Genomic DNA, 25,767 nt, shown 5'->3' on the forward strand with positions numbered 1-25,767 from the left:
AACAATTTTACTTATCAATAAGGACAAAAAGCAGGAATAAGGTGGCCAAAAATTGTACCACCACAAAGACAGGGCTCACCAAATGAGGGAAGATAGCCATGGCAGTAGCAAGTGTGCCTGGTCAACCACTCGCTTGTTCTGCTTCACCTGGAAAATACCATGTCTTCATGAACATAACTTGCATTCAGAAATTCGTTGTCTGATGGTTTACTCTCACAGAATAGTAAGGAGAAGGTTTCCAGAAGTACATTTTGTGCGTATGAAAATAGGACCTTTTTTTTTTTAAATATAGCATTGTTTCTTGGTAATGGTGCTATGGGAGAGTTTGGCAGCTGAGACACTGTATCTTGCTCTCTCGCCCTAAGGGAGATGTTACTTTTGTGTGTGTCTATGACTTCTGCAGCTTTATGGAAATTTTGGGTTTGGAGAGCTTTTCCATAGTTAAACAGTAGATTCATTCATTTGAAAAGTCAGTTTCTCTCTCTCTTTTTCCTGCAAATTTGCAACTGAATGTGAATTTAATGCTTTTGAAAATTGATTCAGTAGCGGTATTTAGGGTCAGGTGAACTGCAGGGTGAAATAGCATGAATTTCCCCCCTATGACTTGCTAAGTGCCTTTTAGTTTAGGGTCAGGTGAACTACAGATTGAAATAGCATGAATTTCCCCACTATGACTTGCCAAGGGCCTTTCAGTCCTGACCTAAAACATTATTGCATTCTCAGCCACAGTCCACCAAAAGTGCCTTAAGTTGTAGATTTCCTAACTCTTTAAGCCAGCATTAAAAGGCTGAGGCTGCAGAAAGATGCAGTCCTGGTGATCCATTATCCCCTTCTTTGTGCTGTTTGAACCGTTCATTGCACACAAAATTGAGTAAGAGATCTGAACTGAATTAAAAGTAAGTGGACCAAAAGGGCCAGAAGTCATCAGGAGTTTCCTGATCCTGGAGCGTCAAAGTTGGGTACTTAGCACTCGATCATGTAACTACCCTACCCACACAGAAATCTCTAGGAAAACTATTTTTGATTTGTTTTCTTGGTTCATTTGCAAGTATAAGAGTGTATATAATGATGTGATCCATCTGCATTAACATCCAAGTAAGGTGTGGAAAATACTCCAGGACTTCCATAGCCATGTCACTTTCCAGTAAAACAAGGAGGAGCTGTAACCAGATTTCCCGGTAACAAGTAGAAACTGTAGTTGTCTGGTTACAGAAAGATTGAAAGTATTGTTTAAATAATCTTGGAAGAAAAGGTCAAGAGATTTTAACTACAGGAGCTGGCAATTGTGTAACTATTTCAGCCTCTAATGGGTAACAGATAGAGAAACAGAAAGACACAAAAACAGGGAGATAAAGTTTCAGTGGTTCCTCATGATAGCTCTAAACCCAGCAATCATTAAGTGATTTATGATTATAACCATTAATGTGTGTGCAATCACACTGGCAATGCTATTATGCCACCTTTTTATATATTCTCATTACAGCAAGATGCAAATTAGGAAAAAGTCTTTATGTTGATTATATATATATTCTGTCCTTTCTTTGCCGAATTTTGCTCAAGAAACTTGTAACTGTTTTTTTAAATGTACTAAATTATTCCAGGACAGTTAGGAAAAGCTGATCTGTTTGGTAGCTGGAGTTGTGACATTAAAACAATTCAGCCATTCAGGTGTTCCAACCAATATTTCTAGGTCTGTGACTGATGTCATAGTCATGAAATAGTTTGCTAAGTGACACAGATTTTGACATCCCCCTCACCCCACCCATATAATTTTGCATTATATATTACAGATTGCATATATAGCAGGCAGTAAGAGAGTCAGATACCTGATTTGCTAAAGATAAGAACTCATAAGAAGGTTCTTACAACATATAATACAATTATATGAAAGAAACTGGAAATGATTTTGCTATCCACCAGCCCTGGAAAACATGTGCTATTTTATATATTCAGAGTGCAGTAGCAGATGTTCATAATTCTGAATAATCCTATGAGAAACTCAGAATAGGTAAATATTTGCACAATATCTTTTTGGGTTTGCTAACAGTTTATTGTTTCTGATTATTTCTTGTGTCTACGCAGAAGTGTCTACAGTGTAGATATCATTATTCATCAAAAAAAATCAAAGGCTGGTTATAGCCAGATTGATACAAAGAACAAGAGGCCTCCTTGACACCTATGCCACCCCTTAAGCTGTAATGAAGTCCCAAAGGAGGATAAAAACCATGCAGGCACAATCTTTGACTCACTAGAACACTATCAATACGTGTAAATTTCAAAAAGAAAAGATGATATTCCTGAAGATTCAAAAATCTGTCTTTGCAGACAGGTCTCATAATTAATAAGGATCTACTTTTCCTTTTATAGCCTTAAAAGCAGTGTTCTGCCTTTTACAAGAGCTTCCCTTCCCCGCCCCCCCCCCCCCAAAGGAGAAGCAGCTACTCTCTTTAAAATGAAAATACTCAGCCTCTGAAGCAGGACTGCTTCCCTCAGTGCATCCGCAGTGTAAATGAAATGTAAGGACTGCATGAGAAAAGTGGTAGATCCTTCCTCCAGTTGGGAACATTGAGTCTTACTGCAGCTTAGCCAGGCTCCTTGATAATAAAATAAATAAATAGACAAATAAATGCTAAAAGGCAACCAAGAAGCAATAAAAACAAAGGATTTCCCGCCGTCGTCCCCCCCCTCCACCCCAGAAAGGCATTGTCTGACAAAACAGGGCTTAATTCTTGTACTATGGAGAGGCTAGTGTTTAGAATTTATTAAATTTTAATGACTGAGTTGTGAGGGTTTTTTAATATAATAAAGCTCAGGTTGCTATTAGCAATACCAAACAAATTGCAAGGGATGCTCCTCATTTTCTACTGGGAAACATGACAGCTGGCCAAACCAATTGTTCTTAAAGGTGAAAACAGCTCTAAGCTCTGGAGCATACAACAGAAGGCACAGATAGGGAAGAAAAACGTCTACAAATTCTAATCTAAAATAGGCTGAGTTTTCTGGTTCATTCCAGCTAAGCATTAAACAAGTATATTAAAAGCATATATGTAATTCCACCTTATTTTTTTTTCAATTGGTTTATTTCTAGACCTTTATCTTTCTTTGTGCCAACTGGTGGTGTAGCTTCTGTAGGCAGAAAAAAGGATAGCAAAAAATATTTTTATTGCAAGCACAAAACTCAGCTGAAAGTCTGCGTAGCTACTGTCTGTTTTTCAGCTAGTGGATTGTGTATTTGACATACACTCATTCTTGCCTCTTTAGTCATGCTTTTTTTAGATATTCTAATATAGGTCTGTTGAATTTATGAATGCTGCTTTCCAATATAGTAATAACTTAGAAGTAATTCTATCTGTTACGTATTTGATTATCTATTACGAATCAGCAATAGAAATAGTATGACATTTCTGATTTTTTTAATGTGTCTTTATTGTCTGCATAATAAATAGTATTTTGCTTTAAAGAAAAAAATCAAAGTTATCCTATTTGCAATTCTATTGATATTAAGGAAAAAATAAGCATTTTTTTTAAATAGTTGCTTTTAATTTTGGCAAGTGTTGTAAGATAAGAAAACCTGATACAAACTTCAGTCACATAATTACTTACTGTTGTGTTTAACTTTCAGAGCCAAAAAGATCCTATTTCTTGGGTATTGCCTATGTGTTTATAATAAAACCTGTGCATTGAAAAAATTAATTTCCAAACCAATTCTTAGGACAGTGCTACACTTAGTCATAATTCCTCCACCCCAGCTTAGATCATAGCTCATCCTGTACACTGCAGGAAAATCACAGGTTGCAAAATATTTTTCATAATAAATAATTTCCATAGAAGATTTCCCAAATAATTCCAACCACCTTTTTAACAGAGAAGAGGGCTTTCCCACATTACCCAGCAGCTGTGTGGAAAGAAGTGGCTTACCTTAGAAAAGTTAAAAAGCCCTACTTTGACATGTAGCGTGGCATTAGATAACTTTGAGGAAAACTTGTCATTTTTAAACAAACGTACAAGCAGTTAAGCATCCACCTTTGTCAATAGCTCGTCTGGCAGAACATGTACTATTACTGCAGGTGTAACTCACTGGTGTTTATTGTCTGTGGCACAGTAAGTATAAATTCTGCAAAACAGGAGAGCAGTCAATGGCAATTTTTCTGTTTCCATACAAGCATTATAGAAATATAGGAATAGAGAAGTGAATAAATCACCTAAAGCAACAGAATTCTAATACTTTATCTGCATGATTATTCAGGGGAAAAAAAAAAAAAACCCAAACCTTGGATTCCTCTTTATTATCTTTCTCTTGTATCCTTGTGTGCTTGGCAGCCACACAGAACAAATTATTGTTGTTCTATTAGAGATCCTAAGTGACTTATGGCTGTGCATCCATTGCTTTCTGCCTGTCAGCCACCGTATTTCCATTTCTCCTTTATACCTCTTCTGATATGAGATGGAATCTGCAAGCTTTTCATCTTCTCAGCAATTATAGTATAGGAATGAAGGTGCTCCTCATACTATCAAAAACTAAAATAATTTAAAAATGGTGAACATATAATTAATGTTGAGACATGACTCCTCACGTGTTCACCAGAGTAGGTCTCTTACATGCATTTGCATGGACTACTCTGCAATCAGTGCTCTTTAACATTTTACAAGCTACTTGGCTATTTCATTTATGCTTCTGGGATCACCTGGAATTTTTTTTTTCCTTCTTTCCTCTCTCTCTCTCCATCTTCCCAAAATAAACTGCCCTATTGCTGAACAAGGCAGCACTCATACAACTTCACTTGCACAGCTCAACTTCTCTATTTCTAGGGAACAAGTAACAGGACTGTGCAGCTATAGAAGGGCATGACCATTAGCAAAAAAACAGAGCAGTTCCTTCACCTGTTTTACACTGTCTTTCCGATTTTAAATGAATGAGAAGCAGTTTGGGAACAAGCTTTGTCATTTAGGTCTCTGCAAGATATTTCACAGGTCTCCCTGTATTCAGGACAGTAAGCATGTTTTGATGGATCTTTGGCTATTTAAGGTGGATGCTAGTTTCAGGCAACTGATTCTGCTGCAATATCTCCTCCCTGTGCAGTGTTACAGTCAGTCCTTCCTCCACTCCCTCAACCTGACAATTACCACCTTCACTCAGCATGGGAGTGGGGCTGACCTGGAGCTATAGTGCAAGCCAGGTTTCACTCCTTTTTGTTGTCTGCTAACTCATAAAGCTTGTTTACTTGCCGTTGTTGGTGAGCATGATGTGTGGTACCTCTGAGCCATCAGTACCCCTCAAGATAATCATCTCACTATCATGTTTCTAATATATCCTTCCATATGGTACACTGCTGAGAAATAATGCAATAAGGAAACATGTAATTCAAAAAGGACAGACTGGTATGCCTTTTCTCTTGCAGGCTTGGTGGCCTTTTCATTTTCTTTCCTAGTATCTTTACCTGAAGAATTTTTTTTTTTTGCTGGTATGCTCCTGTCTCATTTCTGCAGCCTTCAGATGTTCCAATATTTTTGAAAATAACAACACACAGCCACTGATGCTGTCTGGTTTTGTCTCTCTAATAGTTTATTCTTCTGATTTGCGGTCATTTTACAGTAAGTTTACAAAGTTCATCTCACCACAATTTATTTATGCAATTATGTCATCTTTTCCATTAATTTTTTTTCATTAATTCTTGTGGTTTTACAAGTCTTTTCCATTTTACACCTAAAACAAATAGACGATTGGCTGTAAGAATGAATCCCACAAGGTGTGGAAAAGGCCAAAGAGGAGGAGAGGAAAATAACCTATTTAGTTTTGTTTTGTCTGGGAGTATATTACATGTATGACCCATCCCAAAATTCCTTCCCCTGTGGTCACTCTTTTATTTTTGTGAATGGATTAAGAGACAGGAATCATGATCATTAGTTATACATTATTTATAACAACACTATTCAATGCATGTACGTAATTAGGATTTTCACAATTGGACCTTAGCAATTTCTTGACAAATATAATTTTCACTATAACTAGAATTAAAATGTTTAAATGACAAAATTTTACTTCTAATTATAGCTTTTGAGTCATTTTCATTCTCATTCATTTCACTTCCTGGGATTTTTGCATTCTGCATCAGATTATAAAGCTTAACCAGAGGGTTACATGTTGAAAAAAAAATCCAGGCTAGCAAAGCAGCTTATTGATGTTTTTAGACTGTGGTATGAGGAGGGTATAAAACACTGTGTCAAACAGAATTTTAGCCAGGAAAAGCTCCTGGCTTTCAGAGAGTATTGCCTTGGAATCTTACCATCTCTCTATTTTAATTACACAGGGATGCTAGATGGTAAATTTTTCCAGTATGCTTCACTGTGCCTTAGGAAACATGATAATGTAACTTTTACAATATTAATAATCTTTGTCTCTACATTGGAAAAAATGGAAAATAAAATTAACCCTAATGTATCTGAACCTTAAAATGGTATGAATTTAGAGAGTGGATTTCTTTTTCCGTAGTTGGTTTTATTTTGCATTGATATAGCAACGACCAGATAGCAGCCTTAAATTTAGAAGCATTCTTACAGTAACCTATCCTTTTATTGTTCTGTGTAAAGTAACACTAATTTATGAAGGATATTATAATACTTACGACAACTTCTTCTATAAGACCACTGGTTCCAAGGGCACAGACTAGCTTGAGATATAATGAGTATATCAGACTGGCTTATATGATAAAGTTCCTATATCATCACTTGCAGAGTCATTATAACCTCAGGATACATGCTGAAATGTGTGAAATTAAATATGATGTAGTCTTTGAGCAAACTGTCTATAATCCATGCAACTTTGGTATCAAGTAGGCGTTCCACATGGATATAAGTATGCATTCTCAATTTTATTGAGCTAGCAGCATTTTTATTGCAATTTTTTTAATCATCACAGAATAGTGGAATAGCTGAGGTTGGAAGGGAGCTCTGAAGATCATCTAGACCCACCCCTCTGTTCAAAGATATGAAAGCATATAAAAATGAAAACCAAAAATCATTTATGTACGAATGCACTCTAAGATTTTACTGATATAAAAACAAATATATCAGAATATTTTTCTTTTTAATCATCTATACCTTCACTCAGTAAAACCAGAGCTACAGAAGCTACCTACATAAGTGTAACTAGAGTTCTGCTGATAATTAAGTTCCTACCTAAGACATAGAAATCACTTTTTCAATGCTGTGATAAATAATAACATGATTGTAACTAACAAATATATACATACAGTATATACACATATACTGTATATGCAGTACAATACTGTGTATATAATAAGTATTCAGGGACAGGCTCCATTGATACTCACACTATGTTCATTCCTTCAGCAAAATTGATATTGGATTTCTCTGACACTGGGTTTGGTTTTGTATCATGGCACTTTAAAAACTGAAGCAATTTTATTCACTTATTGAGTGCCCATGTTGACTTAGTTTCTAAACTATGCAGAATGTCTTGAGTAACAAAGCTGCCAAGAGCTCCCAAAAGCTATGCACTCAGCTTTTCTGTATTATGCATATATAGAAAACACAAATTGCATCTCAGGGGAAGGAAATTATGATGGCTCTCTTACTTAACAAGGTTATATACTTAGACTTCTGCTGATACCTTCACATGCCAGGACATGACTTCTTGCCCTGAGGTGAAATCATGCTAATAGCTTTCACAGGTAGTGTAAGTCTGCTGTCTTCGCCAAAGTTTTAACTCTGAATATGTCTAGGGGCCAGGTGTGTGCTCAGTTTGCACTTTTTTTCCTTCTGGGAGAATTGACTAGAGGTTAATCTACTGATCAAGTTGCCACCCAAAAAGCAAAATAGTCATTATTTAGAAGAAATGTTTCTGAAAAAAACCCCACAGATTTTGAAACAAGGAAACAGATTGTGCCTGTCCCTGCATTTTTCTTTGTAAGGTTTACCCTGAAAGCCAGACAAAGCTGGATGTTCTTAAAAATTCTCCGCAGATACGTTGCTGTCCTCAGTTAATCACTTGTTAACACTCGTCCCACTGATTTGGTCTCTGAGTGCTAGCAAAACAGCTGGGCAACATTAGGGATCCTTGGAAACAGGCAATTGGCAGGTAATAAAATTCTTTGGGAGAATATTTTTCAAGATCTACTGCATTGTCTTCCTCTTTTCTTTTCAAGAGCCTCTCTGAAGTTATATACACATATTTACATAAAAAGTAGTACAAAGATTCATTTAAAGATAAAGTTAATAATACAAACTTAAAAGCAAATCTTCCACAGCATCTACAGCCTCAAGTTGAGGAGTCGGGTTGGGTATTAATCCACAGGGCCAGTCCAGCAAATATTTGTAAGCCTGTGTGAAATCTCAGAGTTGTATGAAGTTAAGCATGTACCTGAGTATTTTCAGGAAGGGGAAGAATTTTGCGTTTCATTGCTCTGAAAGCTGTTAGTATTTATCGTAGTTTCTATTAAAATTATGTAAATCCTTACATGACTGTAATCAAACTGCAGGAATATTAAAAAGTATATCTTCTGTCTGCAGTAATCTGCAAACTTTTCCAAAACCGCAATCTGCCAGTACAGTCATTGCCATGTCTATTGTCAATTTTAACAATTCTTCCTTTTGTCTCCTTTTGACCTTATTGACAGACTCTTCCTTAATTTTTTTCAAATTTTTATTGGCACAGGTTTGCTATGAAAGATATATGTTCAGAGCAGTTTGGGACACTGTTTTCCTGTTTTAGGGTAGGGGAGAGGAAAGTAAGAATATAGAAGTAAAAATGACAAATCATACCAGCCACATTTACCCTTTATTCGATCCTTGATATGAAGCAAGCGACAGAGAGGTTAGGTTTTGTTTCTGTGACATGATTTATCTTTTTAACATAAAATGCAATAAATTCTGTATTGTTAATAAAACGATCAAAGTATAAGTAAAATATTTTGCTAATGAATGCAGCGAACTTAACATCCAGGTTTGAAAGAAATATATGAAAAGTAAACTTTTAGTACTAAATATAAAAGCTCAAGTGAGAAATTTAAATCAAAGAATGTTTCAATTTACAAAAAACTTATCCAAAGCTAACCACAACCAGCCAGTTATTGAACACTTGTCCTAACTTCAGAGGTTGCAATAATTTATTCAAAAGATAGGAATGATGTAGGATAATGACTTAGAAGATTGCATAGCCCATCGCAATTGACAGTTATTGGTCACCTAGGATAAAATACTGGTGACAGATCTGCTGTTCAACTTTTGCTGCTAATTCAATATACTCTGTACTGTAAGTAGAATCAGAGAACGCTGAAAGCATCTGCTTCCACAAAATACATTTTCTTTATCTCTCTACTAAGCAAGGAGAAGAGATAAGAATAAACCTGAGAAAATATAGGAACAAGCCAATGAACTCTAGAAAAATCTTAGAAAGAAAAAAAAAAATAAAAAGACGAAGGGGTAAGTTGCCCGGTAAATGTAGACATAAAACAATTATATCTAACCTGAGAAACTCTTTATGAATAATTGACTCCTTTATGATTTAAAGGATTTGTGAAATTTCATTGAAAAATTTCCTGATTATGGAAAACTGAGGCCTGAACACATGTGAGGCATTAAGCTTTTCAGTGGTACAATAATCCCTCATTATGTATTTGTATCTTTTCCATTACCATACAGTAAATTTGCAAAGAATAGAACATATGGCATGCATTCTTATTTTTTCCCCACACTGCCAATGCTCCTAAATGGGTTTTTCCTATTTCCAAATGCTGACTGAGAACATTGCAATTCTAGTTTGATTTCAAATCCTTTCCTGAAAGTGTATTTTATCCTTTTGACTCCTCAGATAGAAGGAATTATTAATATATTTTAGGACCCAAGAGTTACAGGCAAATCACTGAAATTATGTTTCTATTTTTGTTCCTACTTCCCACGAAAGCACCAGGAATCGGGCCAGTAAAAGCTGGTAATACTCTTTTGAGCCCAAAATTGCACATTTACTTACCCAGGCATTTAATGTATTAACCCCAAATTTAGCTGCATCGCTATATTTCTCTTTTTAGGGTTTTATAATTGGAATTCATCTTGAATTACTGTACAGCTAATTACCTAGTTTGGACGCAATTCCTGGTAGAGATTCTTCTATTAAAGACTACTGTCTCTTGACCCTAGAAAAATCTTCAGATCACTGGCTTTCAACAGCAAACCACCAGTGTTTTCAGATAGGGAAATGTTCTTTTTGTGCTTATAATAAGCAATGATAAAGATTACTAAATTTTTAAGCTCTGTATAGTGACATGTTAAACGATTACAAGATTATAGATTTGACATTATGTGCAGGGAAGAATTCTGTATGAGTCTGCTTTTAGTACCTGATCTATTATTGTTTTATTCTGTGAAATTAAATGTAATAGCTGGTTTCACAAGACATAAGGAGACACCAGGGCTGAAATTAAAAATTGAATTAGACCCTTTGACAGTATTTCACACAACTCATGCTAACGTCAGTCTTTTTGTTTTTTCCCTAACACATGGCAGGGGAAATACCCATGTTTTTCTTTCAGGAGCCTTTATCCTTTAAAAGTTGTTCTTCATTTTAAAAGACTAGAATGTGAGCTATTTTGCATCCTTCTTCTTTTTGCATAAGAAAAAAAAGCATTTTATAGAAGGCTACACCAGTGTGTTGCCCTAAATAAAAGGTTTCAGCAGATCACAAACTAGGACAGCACTTCATAATTATTTATTCTGACACTACGTTTTTACAGAGATAAATCTCTCTGTATGGTGAGGTCTTTAAATTTACTGCCCTTTGACTGGCTTTGTCCTTGTTCTTATCTTTCCTTTTTCTCTTTGAGAATGGTATATTTTCAGGGAGACAGAGAAGGGAGTTGCTGGAGGAGGTTTAAATGCCAAACTCTTGAGAATTCTCTCTGCTCAGAGCTTAATTATAGTTTCTTATACCAACTTTCAACTACCAAGCCATGAAGTCCAGGCCCCTGTTGTATGTGTGCAAGATACAGTGTTCAAAGTTACAAGCAATAAACGTGGCTGCAGTGTATTAATACAGAAGCAATTACAACGTTCTTTACTGTGGTTTCTATGCTATGGAAAAAATAGTTTATAGGTCTAGAGTTTATCTAAAAGTATCAGCCTACCCAGACTGAAACTGTCCTCAGGGGGCTAAAGGGGTCAGTTTGGGGAAATGAAAGAAGAAAGTCTGATGAGTAGTTTCTCAGGTCCCTGCTCCCTGTTCATACCTATCCTTTTCTGCTACCCTTCCTCCCAAGGACACACTACTTCCCCTCCCTGCAGAAACCAACCTGCCTTCAAAAAATCCCTTTACCTTTCTGTTGGTAAGGTCATAAGGCAACAAAGTGCTGCTGCTGCCCCCATTTCCTCTGCAGCCAGTTTCTCCCTGCTGCGGTGACCGGCAAGGGTAACGCTGAGAGCAGAGGACCGATGGGTGGCTGTGGCTGCTGTGTTGATGGGCAGCGGAGCGAGTGGCCCTGGCAGCCGGGGAACACTGCTCACAACTGGTCATGAAGCTGAAAGTCCATCCCAGCTGAAAGGCTCCAGCAGAGCTGTGGGAAACACCACCAGGCTATCTAGGAGACACCCATATAAGGATTTCTCTGCCTCTGTTGTCAAGATGTACAATCAGGATTAACACATGTGCTCAGGAGGAAAAAAAGTAGTGAGGAAAAAACTTCACCTGCATTACAAACTACAAATGACAAGTCACTTCTAAAGCCTTCATCAGGCAAATTCGTACTTTCTAAGATCTTTAACATTCATACTGCACCTGTGCCAGGAAACCAAACAAACAGATGTCACAAAATTCTGGGCACTATTGTAAATTAATCTTCTTAAACATATGTGCAAAATAGGCCATTAATATTTACTAATTCTGACTTTAATATTTTAGTACATTTCCAGTTTCCTGTTCTCCTGAATCTTGAAGGAGATGGTGTTTCTTCAATTAGCATAGATTACATTGCAAGCTGAGAGATTTCAGTATCTGAGATCTCATCCTTTGCTAATATCATCTAGCACTTTATCTAACTCAGAAAGAACACAGCAGTTATTTTATTTACATAGCCTAATTATTGCAGTTGTTCTGTCTGGCAGTTATTAGAGTGTTATTGCTAAATTTATTGATACACCTGCTACTGGCTTGGCTGTTGTGGAGCAGGATTTCTGATTACACAAAGTTAAATATTGTGTATTTGTATATTATACCACTACTAGTACCCTCACTTTTATAAGCAACTACAAAACAGTTTTCTGGTTACCCCAAAAGACTTGTGAAGAAGAAAAAAAAAAAGAAAAAAAAAACCACCATAATTATTTTTTCCAAATCTGTGCCTAAAATTTGTGTATTTAGGAGTTTGGAAGACTTATCAAACAAACTAGGGAGTCCCAATGACTTCCAGAAAGGCTTAACAACTTCTACCTGAGTTTGGAGAAAAATAAATTGATGCTACGAATTTAAAATTGATGGGTGTTAGGCACTTTTTATATTGACAAGTGGGTTTAAGAAAGCTGAAAATCACTTCTGAAAATTCTACCAGGCAGACTAAAATTTTCCTATAAATACAGCATGTAGGCTGTCAGAGACTTGCAGACCTTGTGGACATTCAAATAAACAACAAAGTTCATAACAGATATTATTCAGCAGTTGCAGTGGATTTTATTGGAAGTAGTTACACATTAAACTTGCATGATTTTTCATTCTTCCTTTTCTTTTGTTTTGCTTTCTGTTTAATGCAAGAAGGGAAATTGTCATGGCCTTGAATAGCTCTTAGGCACGTATCTCCCTCAGGATTATATTGGTCCTACTTGCTTCAGTCCCATCACTGCCTTTGGAAATTCCCCAAAGATGTTACAGTTAGTTAGATCATCTACATGTAAGGACTAGGCTGGCACAGGAGCAAAAGCTACAAAGAGGTAGGGCCAAAGCAGAGCCCTGTTTCTGCATGGGATTCCATCAAACTAGCACTGAAACCCACCAGGCATACATTCACCCATCTACATTCATTCATAGGTTTGGAGCCTTGACCCAACTTTTTATTAAAGTAAAATGTCATTTTTGCAGGAACTATCTTTTTAATAAAAATAAAACAAGGTTTTTTTGTTCTCACAGCATCTGTTTCTAAGGAGTGTCCTTAGTTCTGTGCTATGTCACCATTTAATTTAATACAGCTGTTTTATCATCAGATTCTTTTCTTGTATCAACATAAGTGTTTTGGTTTAGATGTTTGTATGCTCTTGGAAGCCAATACTGTGCAGATGCACATATTTGCTACTTCTTTGTTTTGTTTTGTTTTTTTCAGGTAATATCAAAATTATCAAACAAGTCTACGCTATCTCAGGTATGTTAGTCACGTTTTAAATATGCCAAGCTTGACTTTGAAACATGCACACAGTTATAGCCGGAGCAAAGCTGGAAAAACTCCAACTCACTTCCATGGTTTCAGAATGAGACTTTAAATAGTATCCTGCAGACAGTTCTGCCACTGTCCATTTTATGAGTAACAGCTTATGACCTTTTCTTCCAGGTGCTGGATTTGGATATCCTACTACACACCTGCATGGTTACCCAGGCCAAAGTTTTGAATATGGGTAACGCTCATTCTCTGTAGGGTATAGACTGCATCGGGTCCTGTAGAATTTGATCATCATGACAGACTTCAGATGACTATTATGGTTACAACAAGGCTATTATATTTTGTATAGACAGGTCTTTTACTACTGTTTTAAATTCTTACCTTTTCATACATCTCAGATGGAAAGGACCTAGTTCACAAAATCTGTCAATGTATACTAAAAGAAAGAAAAGCACTCACTCAATGGAAGTGTGCTGTAGCTCACAGCAAAATTAACCCATGCTGCAAAACATTTAGACAGATACTAATAGGGGCTTAGAACATTTGGATAAATTCCCAAATCTGCATTTTCACCCACTCAATCTTACTTAGCCTGAATGTGGGAAATTTTATACAAGCTCATCTGAGCTTTTCTAGCTAAAGTTAACAGTGCCTTAATCAAGCCTGCTTAAGAGGAGTAGCCTGAAAAGAATTCAATAGCAACCTTTTCTGAAACCATGAAGTTACATTTGGCTGTACTATTCACTGAGATGTGTGGACTTTGTTAATTTTACCTGGAACCTGATTCTGCCTTCATCCATTCACCTACTACCAATAAATACAGTAAGTTGTACCATGGGAATAAATGGAACTATTTTTGAGTTATGGCCTGATCCTGACATGAGCTCCATGTTGGCATATCTCAGCACTCACGACCAGTATATTTTGTTACCATGAAACAATAACAAACAATACGTTGCTCTCTTACACTGTGCTTTAATTAGTACATAAAGTATAGAACCCAGATCTATGTTGCCTCTAAATTGCCTTGGTTCCAACAGCAAGCATTCAAATTGCTCTTTTTAAAAAACAGATGTAGCTCTGCTTTTCGATGATTCAGTTCTGAAGTTGACACTGTCACACCACTGGTGCGTTAACGGGACTTTGTGTAAACTGAAAAATCTGCCTACTACCCCAGCAGTGATTTCAGTTACAACAACTAAGAAAGATACAGAGGACATTCGGGCTTGAGCTGAACTGGTGTAAATGTTATTTATACATTAAAAATGATTGCATATGAAAATATGTAATTATATGAATAACTAGCCTCAGTTCTTTACCTTGGTCCACCATGAGACTGAAAGTGTAATATTCAAAAAAAATAATGCCTCAGTAAAGCAAGATTAATCTACTCAAATGTACATATGGCACATGGCTCGTAAGAATTAGTCATATAATCTTTCTTGGTAACAAAATATATTGCAGTGAGTTCACTAGCTATGTCGCTAGTGACCTTTTTTAATTTGTATTTTTCTTACGTACGCATATATAGCCACAGTTGAAGAGGGAAGCTATGGAAGAGTTCCAAAGAACTATCTCTAATGAGAAATGAAAGCTGTGCTAGATCTGGGTTTGTTCCAGGATGAACACCAGAATAAATTGTGTTTCTGCAACATCAGGCTCTGAATTTTATGCTACTATGTATTATCTGCTATTTTAGACAGAGCTCAAGGGAAATGGAAATATAAAGAAGAGACTCCCTTCAATTGTGGAAGATGAAGATGAGGATGAGGAGGGAGAAGAAGAGAGCAGCACCCTTTCACCAATCCATACAAGAAGCACAAATTGCTCTCAGCAGAAGAAGGCTGGAAGCAATAAAAGCCACCTAGGAAGAAACTTGAAGCAGTTGGCTTCCGGAACGGTGCCCTTTCATTCACCCATCCGTGCTTGCAGTTCAAACCCCTCAAGAACCAAACACGAAACGGAGCTCCATTACTACTCCAGAAGGAAGGAGAAAAACCTTAAGTTACACCTTTCAGCACTGACCACCAGTGGTCCACCTGACCTGAGCCCAAGGTAATAGTTATGAACAGTTTTCTTCTTTTCTATCATGTAACTCTTATTAAAAATATCGTGATTGTAACACTACAAAATATTTCCTTTTCTTTAATAGTTGATACTTTTGTTCATTCCACAGAGAAGGAAAAGTCCTCTTATTGTAGGAAGTATTACATACTGTGCAGAATATTATGACTTTAGGACTTTATTGCAAAATAAAGTATTTCTGCCAGTAAAAGGGAAAGTATTGAGCAATTATGAAAATGACTATTTGAAAAGTCTGGCTTTATGGTATCATTTTGTCCATCTATAATAATATGTATTCCCACAATAGCACTGTGAAACATTCTGAGTCCATCAGAGAGACAGCAATTTAGAAAGCATGTAGATGATAATACAGCATAGCTGTGCAAATGAAAAAATTACTGGAGTAGAGGACTATAATGGAAAACTATCACCTAGCAATTTTAGAAAATATTTAGAGCTGTTTTCACACTAGAGAAAGGAAACCTGATAATGCAAGTTAGGTACAGAGTAAATACAGAGTTGAGAAAATCTGTTTTGCTGTGACTTTTGACATAAAGAAGAGTCATATAATAGTTTATTGTGGTATTATTAGTGCATAATCTTAAGTATTTTAAAATTTTACTTGTATTTTATCTGTAAGGTGATTTATGTATCTTATTTCTAAATTGCTGCAATGTAATAGTTAACTATTGACCAAGAGTTTTGGGATCAGTTCTTTACAGAAATCACGATCACTTTTTCACATATGAGGAGCTGCAGCAGTTGATTTTCCAGTTCAAATTTTGGCTTCTGTAATTTGAAGTATTTTACACGTTCAAGAACTTCCTTTATTCACTAGCGGCAGAGTGGCAGTTTCAGCAACTTGCCATTGCAAACATGAAATAGCCACAGCTTGACCAATATTTGTTAGCTCTGTCAAGGCACCTGCACTAGGGATGCAATCATAAAAAAGGACATGGAAGACTATATAGAAATCTTTCCCTCTCATCATATATTTGATCAGTACAGTTACATTTCAAATAGGAGCAGGATACAAACTGATTTTAGCTTTGTTAATGTAAGGGAAAATAATGTGCAGAAAACCAGCTTCTACACTACCAAAATTGAAAAGCATAGTGGATATCTTCTCATTTCGTTCATAGATCTCATATGAATTTGGTTCAGGTCAGGTATGATTAAAGGTTATTATCATTTGCATAACAAGTGGTAGGTAATTCAGGGGAAAGCTACTTTTCACATTTTCTGCTGAAATGTAATCTCGCTCATTATTGTTCTGAACATATGCAGCCAGACATCGGCACCCAAGGCTGCAAGAGCAAATGTGAAACAAGTGTTGTTACATATATTATTATTTCCTATTTCCATTCATAATTTTGTAACTGCAGAATAATCCTGTTAATAGGCTGGAAAATTGGCCCAAGACATGTGTTTTTCAGACTTTGTTTTCCAGCCAAAATACTTTCATATTATTTCCCAAAATGAGTTTGTATTATCAGAACATTTAAACTGACAAGTTAAAACCACTTTAAAAAGAGTCTTAAATGTTTCTTATTAAGTATTAAAGAGAAAATAAAACCTTAATTAAGATCCTTGCTTGTGTTTGCTGTTGGACAGCAGTGTAAGGGGAAGGCAATACTCTGGTTGAAATGTCTGGTCAGTGCAGTTGCGAGGTGTATAAGCACACTTTGTCAAGAGAATATACTTTGCTTAAGAAGCTTGTTCAACTGTGGATGTTCCCTAGACTAAGCCAACCAGAACTCTTCACTAGTGCTTCAGGTTCTTTCCTTGTACACCACAGTGAAGGTAATAAATCACAGAGGCTGGGTAAAATATTTGAATAGTTCTTGGCGCAAGGAATAGAAGCCCACATCTTAACTTCTAGGATACAGTCATAGTCTTCCCAATCACTTTTTGGGTACTGCCTATGAAGTAGAAGAGCATCAAAAGGAAGAAAGTGTAAGTGATAATAAAGGCAGCCCTGGGAGGAGGCATTTATGCATTTAAATCTCCTCAGACCCACATGGACGACTGCACTCAAGCCCTGACTGGCTGGATAGAAGACATCACATGTTAATCTTTCCTGACTTTTTGGCTTCTAGGAGTGGAGGTGTCTGTTTTCAGGAGAAAATTCAGAGCTGTACAATAGCTAATTCAGAAAGGGGTGAGACTTACCAATTACTTTTGTCCCCTCATGTTTTCAACTCACTAGATTATGTTGCTCCACAGCCAGTTCCTTGTATATGAATAAGCATCTTGCCCATTACATATTTCCCACATAGAAGCCTGTCTTTTGGCTCTCCAGAACTAGCTATTTTTGATAATATGGGTTCTTTTTAGTCTGAATCTTTAAACACTTTAAAGAATATAACATCTATAAATTCCAAGTCACGTCTGAGTACGTTTTCCCCTGTGTTCTTTAAAGGCAGTTAAAATGTTAGCATTTTATATAATTAGAAATCTCTGCAAAAGTGATATGAGTGTTTAAAATTTGCTTTTTGAAGCAGTGAGGCCAGATGACATTAAATAGGTTTTATAGCAAATTTCAAACAAAGTAATCATTCAGGTTTTCAGCTGTAGATAATAGCATAGGCCAGAGCAGCTCAAGTTCCACATTGGAGTCTCATCTCCTCCCAGACATTAGTTAAGATTAGAGTGAAGTTTAATAACATCCAACTGGCATCATGAACACTCAGAGATGACACAGAACTCTACGTTACATGGGTCTTCCAAGCCAAATACATCACAGATATCTTTGTGTTGTCTGTTCATCCTTTTTCCAAATATTTCCAGTCAAGAAGTCTGCTTGAGAATATCCTTATTAGATGGAAAGTCTAATTTCCATCATCACAGTTAACACCATTGACAGAGAGGCCAAAAACTGTACCTGCTTTAGCCCTTCCAGATTACTATTTAACTCATCTGCCTACTGTAAGACAAATTCTGAATCTTGTGCCTGGACAAAACAAGAAACTGATGCTCCACGTCTGTCAATTGGCAGTTTTCTGAGTCCTTTTCATCAACTGAGTCACTTTCATCAACAGTTCCCTTTATAGCACAATTTATTATAAATGAGAACAAAAAATATTCATAATTATATATTTTTAATAATGTGTATTGATTCCTCCACCTGATACCAGTTTTCTATTCTTTGTGTGCAGCACTTGATTATTGTATAAAATGTTTCATTTTTTTTTTCTTTGGATTTCTTGACACTGGAAATTGGAGGTCAACTGCAATGCATGAGTAGAACTGACAAAAATGCCTTTTCTAGTACCTAGATCCAAAACCAATACTAATGTAACTGGGACATTGCAGGCTGGTCTACACAGGTTCCTATACCCAATTTGCAAACAAGATTGCTCTGTCTCAGCTAGTTAGTTTTAACTGAATTTGAGAATGGCTATTTGCATGGCAACAACACTTTTGACTGTGGTTTACAGAGATGCTTTCATAAATAGATTATGTTCAGGCTTAGTCTCTGCCTAAGTAAGCTTAATATAGGAGTCTGACTGTTATGTGCAGGGGGGTTTAAACTTCACAAGAGCATAGTGAAGCATCTTTAGTTTGTGTAGAAGAAAGAATGACCACAGATTACCTCAGATATGAAAAACAAACTATATTCAATACAGGTTTTGATAGGACCCAGATAATACCACAGAAGTCATGAAAGTTTTGAAACTTCAGTTAATTATGTTTGGCCTCACATTCCTTCCTCTAACAGTAAGTTTAAACTTCAGTGACTCACAAGAAGTTATACCAATATAACAGGTTTTACTTTTCTCTAACCTTAATGTTGTGCAAAATTTACCATTGCTTAAAAATGTGCCCTTTAGGAGTAATTTTGACAACATAATTATGAATATGATATTTATGATACTGTTTATCAAACTGCTCCATCACTCCTACTTTTCTCAACAGAATTGTTGATGGGATTGAAGATGGAAACCGTAATGAGGAAAGCCAAACCTTTGACTTCAGCTCTGATCAGCTCAGGCACGAATCCAGGTTATCTCCTACAATTGGAGGTGAGTTTTGCCTGGGAAAATCACCCTTCAGAGAAAACAGTTTTCATAACTGGTTTTGTTCCCCTTTGTTTCTTTGACTCTCAGAAGTGGCATAAATGGATTTAACATATATCTGTACTTTCAGCACCATAATTGGTACTATAGAAAAATACAACAGGGTCCTGAAGGCCATTTGCTGTTTTCCTGCTAACAGACAGTCATGGTAAAATATCTTGCAAAGAGTACTGTATTTTCATGCATTATATTTTACCAGCAGTATTATAGGATCATCCAGGAGCCTCATGCTCCCAAATCTTTGGGCATGTAAGGTACTGAACACAAGGACAAAATTCAAGATAAAAACACTCTAATACCAAATTAAAAAAAAAAAAAAAAAACCCACAACAATTCATAAAGAGCTATATGCAAACTTGGCCCTCAATTTTTGTTAAAGATATTTACAGACATGGAGGTGTATGGAAGTACCTGGATTTTTAGAAGTAAAAGAGTGAAAACCTTGAATAGCAAGAGGTTTTAGGAAGCTTTAAATGACCTATACTCTGAAAAGGTTGATAAAATAGCACCACAGAGGAACAGAGCATATCAACATGGAGAGAGAGAAAAAAAAAAAAAACAAAAAAACCAAAAAAAACCAGAGACTGAGGGGAGACTGGTGGACTAATACTGATGTGACACAACTAGCACAGCTCAGACTGTTTCCAACATCCCCTCTGTTACAAGTAAACAGTCCTCACATAGTTATGTCCCTTTTGCATGGAGGCTATTAGGACACATTTTGTTCCTCTTAAAGCCAAACAGAAAAATAATAATAGAAGCTTAATTGTATCTCTGATTTTTAAAAACAATTGACATGTGTCATGGTTGGCATCAGGGTTGTCGCTTTTAGTCCTTTCAGGTTCAGACTGAAGAGAGCAGATTTGTCACACTTTTCATACACATTATACACTGAACATTAAACACAAGATTTTATTTTCATTCAACCCATGTGCAAACTAGGTTTAAATTTAAAGCATTGGATAAGTGCAAGAATAGCATTGCTGTTTCCAAGTTATTATACTTCTCTCATTTACATGCATTTGAATTATTTTCAGAGACCGAAATTGGTGCTGCTGTGCTGGTTATCAAAGCAGAAGAGACCAAACAGCAGATCAGCAAGCTTAATAATGAGGTAACAAACTTTTGTGGGGGTTGGAGGATATTAACAATGATTTAAGGAATCCTGGAGAAAACTCAGAAAACTTGGGAATATGATAAAGGTGTGATAAATGAGTTTGCAAAACTGGATGGGCTTCCTACATTTAGGGCAGTTTGGGGCTTGTAACTCCCAGATTAATTTTCTACATGAAAGCTATATAAAAGTTTGTGTCATGTGCTAGAGCTACAAACAAAGTGAGTTCAGCATAGTTAGTGTATCTAATTTTCTTAGGATTTATCCTCTTCTGTATATGCTTCTGTTTCTCTCTTTCCTCTCATTCTTTCCCCAAGCCCCTTCTTCCAATTTTTCTTGTTTTGGTGAATGCTATGCTTTTGGAGAATTTCCTTGAAAGAAACGCAAAGCCAGTCATGTTCAAATTCACATCAAACATTTCAAATCACTTTACCAGTGCCTATTTAGAATGAAACAGAAGTTCATCCATTGCTGCTCAAGCAATATGACCTGAGGAATGCAGGGTCAATATTGTTCAGTGGTGCTTTCTATTCTTCCCTTCTAATAACTTCAAACCTGTAATCAACTATCAATCTGACACTGAAGAGGAGATGCTCTCTGGCTAAACTGTGTCATATAGTCAGCCACTGAAGTACTTCAGCTAACAAGATGAAAGCATCAGACTTTAACCTCAGACTTATACTGCAAGACCAGTATCTGTTCCCAGCATACTCTATTGTTCAGTAGGAATAGATTAGAGACAACTTCTTATGATTCCACATGAGGAAACATTTAAATAAGTCCACCAGAAGTTTCACTTCTTTTTTCCTGATCTCTTTGGTTACCAGAAATGTCTAGTTTTATTTTAGTTTTCCTTCTATATTGTGTACACTTAATCCAGTTATTCTTTATTTCCATATATGAAGTATTGGGCTTGTAAACCTCTTTCATCCTCAGTCAGGCTAACTTGGTCAGATAACTTAAATGTCCTGCGCTAAGAGTGCATGCATGGTTAGTTAGTCACTATGAATGCATCACCTCATTTGTATGTCAAACTGTAGAGTTCAGACAAAAGTCTCATGCCCCATTGACTACAGTTTTTTATAAGGCTTGGTCAAAGAACTCAAAAATATCTCCAAGATATGTTCACTGACAACACTATTATGATAGAAAATTATATTTCTTATATAACACTTTTGAAACAGACAAGTCATATTGATTCATCCCTTTTGACTTTGAAAAGGACAGGTATTTTTAAAAGATAAAGATGTATTACATGGTTATCTGCAGGAGGCAATTGGAAAATACATCATGGTGGCAGATGTGCTAAGGCAGGCATCTTGTGGATTAACCAAACATTTCAACTGCAATAGTTCTGGGCTTGTCATTGCTTTTCTAGTGAAAAGCAATAAATAAATCTTGGAGCAGGGCAGTATGTTAAACAAAAGAAGAAGAAAAAAAAAAACCATGAAGAAGGTCATTTCCCTCCATGCTCAATCTTCATATTTCCCTGCTAACAATATCTGAACAAAATGTTTTGCAACTGGCTTGCTCACACTAACATAAAAAAGGAAATGTGACCACATGCAGTAAAACACTGAAGTTTCCACACAGGGAAACAGGATCCAAAATCCAGAGACAAACATTTCACTGTTCTGAATATGGTTCACTCTTCTATTTTAAAATTGAGGAGGGGGGGATCAGTCCATTTTTTCACATAGTATGCTACCTGTGAGACTTCAATTGAAATAAGAGGTGCTTACCTCCCAAGAATTCTGCAGTCTCTCCTGGAACGGAGACAGATTTGAACCACTAATTCTTGATTAAACAAGTCAACCATTAGGTTGTCAGACAAAAAGAAGTCATCTCCAGCAGGTCTTTCTATTCTTTCCACAGGAGTGTGACAGAAGTGGGTTCATCTGTAGTCTCTGTCTGTTGAGCAGGTATTAGGAGTCCTGTAAGTAAGAGGACAAGAATCTCTGGAGATTTAAAAAGAGTACACCAACTTCTGGAGTCTTGCTAGCTTGGTGTGTGAGACAGAATTTGTTTTCACACTGCGTAACTGACTGGGGCCTGCACCAATACGGAGTGCTAAGTACTAAAACTGGAAACCAAACAAGGTTTTGGTAGGTTCAGACATCTTTTGGCAACACCTGAATTGATTTATATCTAGCCTGGTTAGTGATAAAATGACATTAATAATAATGCAACAGAAGATCTAAATAAAACAATAATGTTGAAAAAAATCTGGAAATAGTTGTACTTACTGTTCAGTAATGGCAGAGAAAGATACCTTTGATTACAGAACTTCATAGAACTTATAGAAGATTATAGAGCTACATGAGGCTACATGGATGATTATAGAAAACCCTACACTCTAGAAAACACACCAGACTTAGTCTAGGAACCTAAGAGAATATTTATATTTGACTTTGCAGTATCTCTAAGATTAATTTACTCTATGCTGTATAGAGTACATCTACGCTAGTGTAGGCATGTTTAAGATGAAGATTGTTGTTGGTGCCTTGCAGTACTGGGAAGGAGTATACTCTACTTTCCAGGCTCATATTTTGTTTTCTATCTAAGAAGTCCCCAGGCAAAGAAAACAGCATTCTGCATTCTGACCAGGCAAGAGTCTTAAACATAGAAACATTTATATACGTGAGAATTCTCAATACAATGTGACAATGCATGGGCATACAATATGGACAAATATTAGACTGGGACATAAAAAAGCAGCATGAGGAGCAATTCTAAGCTGGTGTAGATTTAGATTTCATAGGTAACATTCTGGGCTCAGATCCCAGAGACAGATTGGTATCTTCCAAGTCCTCCCATGGATCAAAATTTACATTGAAAAAACTGCATTACTATAAGGCTGCTTAATTGCATATTCTACATGTATTCAAACATGCCCCATACGGAGTTGCTGAACTGACAGTACTGACTTGGTACTTACCCAGATAAGCCTGAGTAGCCTTGCTGGAATACACTAGTTGTTCCTTGGGTTTTTTGTTGTTACATTAAGTATTGAACAACACTTGTAGACCCAGCACTTTCATCATTCCATCACTCCATGATGACCATTAATGGAAGATTATGAATGACTCTGCAGCAGACTGCTAGCGGTATTTAAAATACCAGCAGAGTTAGAAATTAACTTCTCTATAGAGACATGAAACCTCCTCCTGAAAAAGAAAATATGAGAAAACAGGTCACAAGTAGCCAACAGCAGCAAACATTATCATTAATACATTTTCCAGTAGAGATCAGAAGTCAATCAACAAATGCCAAAATAAGTGCTTTCATGAAAGGCAATTGTATTACAACAGTTCACTAGTTAGCTTAAAAACATTTCAGCTGTTTGTTGGGGGAACAAAGACATGCATCTTCCCATTCAGACATTCGATACAGTCTGCTCTTAGCAAAGCAAAGCACAAAAGACTTACCCCAGAGATATATCTACAAAACAAGCTATACCCAGCTTAGATATCCAGTGGAGCTCTTTGCAGTATTTTAGGCATATGACATTCACTACATAATTCAAAGGAAAGTTCATTTACCTAAAAATGGGACTAACAGAAGAAAGAGCCCTGATTTCACTTCTCAGAGTTTGTTATGTATTAAAGTTAGGACTAATAACTTAGGATGCACAGATTTCCTCTAAGGAGGGTAGGCTCCAAAGTCAGCACTGCCACTTTATTAGGCAATGTGAGAGAAACTTGAACTCACCCCAAATTCCTATTGTATAGCTCCATGGTTTGGCTGCTCTGTCAGTTACCCAGCTTCTTCATTCCCTCACCTAACCTCACTTCTCATTTTGAGCCTGAATGAGATCCAAGCTGATAAAAGGGAAGTTCCCTCCAGTTCAGTATTGCAAGGTGGAGTGGAAAAAGACTACTTAATCTCCTACCCTATTTGCCCATTCCACTTAGTCTAAATAATCACTGAATAAAAAAAGACATGAATTTCATTATAGTTCAGTATGTGGCAGGCAAGAGAGTTAAGGTTCAGGTTCTTGCTTCTGTAAAAATGCAATTATTTAAGCAATAGTTTCAAGATTAAGTGACTGAATACCCAACAGCATAGCATATTTTCTGAGCTGGGGAAAGCTTAATTCAAAGATCTGCTCCAAATTAGGCAGAGCGAGAATCTAGGAATAGGTCTTCCGCCTTACAGGTATGCATCCTTCCTTTGCAGAGATCTGTACATCCAACCTGGTCTTTCCAATGCAAAGACTGATCAGATGAGTGTTTCTAAACATTCGGCATTTTTTCAGAGGCACCATTTACCTGGTGCAACCACACATAACTACTAAGGAGCCCAGAAGTAAAACCAGGACACCACTAAGCAGATTTTCCTACTAGACTTTTAGCTCTCTATCTGTATGAAAAAAGCATGGAAATACTTCTATTTTGATTCAACGTGCAAAACCCAAACCTCAATTATTTAAAACATAGACCAGTTAAAAAAAAGAAAATACCCAAATTTTAGTCACTATTTATCTCCTGTAATTTGCAGAGCGTACACGTACACGTTCTCCATTCAAATACACAGGTACACTATTTCATGCTCAGATATACAGGACATCTTGTGCAGTACATGCAGACAAACTCAGATTTCTTTATCATGTCCCCTGTTTTTCCCATATGTGAGCCAGCTCCAGTGCAGCCTCCTTCAGCTGCAGAATTTGGGGGCTGATTTCATACTTTACCACATCCATAGACCCCACAATTACAGTACTAAAACAGTATAATGAACAGAGTACTCATATTTCTCCCACTCAACTGAAAAACAAACAAAGATGAGGAAATATGATTAGGATCAGGTTTTGTAGTAGAGAATTGCCTTCTATTTAGCTGCATGTAGGAGCACTTAGTGGAAATTCAACTATTTTTAATTTTAGGTTTTTTACAGCAAGTACTTAAAACACTCTAAGCATTTGGAACTTCTTCAGAACAGAGAAAATTTAAAACATATTTCACATCCAGCTGCCAAAAATCAATCTCATTCTCCTCTCAGGACAGGAAAAAAACCATATTTTTTTAAAGCAAAACATATTCCTTAATACTAAAAATATATGCACACAATGGAAACAGTCATTTTATAATCTGTGCCAATGAAGAACATTTCATAAAGCAAAGTTAATCAGGCTTTCAGT

The 25,767-nt window shown here is 36.5% G+C and overlaps 1 protein-coding gene across 1 annotated transcript in view; it reads left to right on the forward strand.

Annotated features, from left to right (window-relative positions):
* The window catches only part of KCNH8 (potassium voltage-gated channel subfamily H member 8), a 192,883-nt gene that overhangs the window by 159,740 nt on the left and 7,376 nt on the right, over positions 1-25,767 (forward strand). Inside the window, exons 12-15 of the mRNA XM_059818632.1 lie at positions 13,317-13,355; positions 15,070-15,425; positions 19,353-19,459; positions 20,551-20,627. Of these exons, the coding sequence (XP_059674615.1) occupies positions 13,317-13,355; positions 15,070-15,425; positions 19,353-19,459; positions 20,551-20,627 (579 nt within the window). The remainder of the gene's footprint in view (positions 1-13,316; positions 13,356-15,069; positions 15,426-19,352; positions 19,460-20,550; positions 20,628-25,767) is intronic.

Source organism: Gavia stellata, chromosome 6, assembly GCF_030936135.1.
Source record: "Gavia stellata isolate bGavSte3 chromosome 6, bGavSte3.hap2, whole genome shotgun sequence".
Taxonomy (NCBI): Eukaryota; Metazoa; Chordata; class Aves; order Gaviiformes; family Gaviidae; genus Gavia; species Gavia stellata.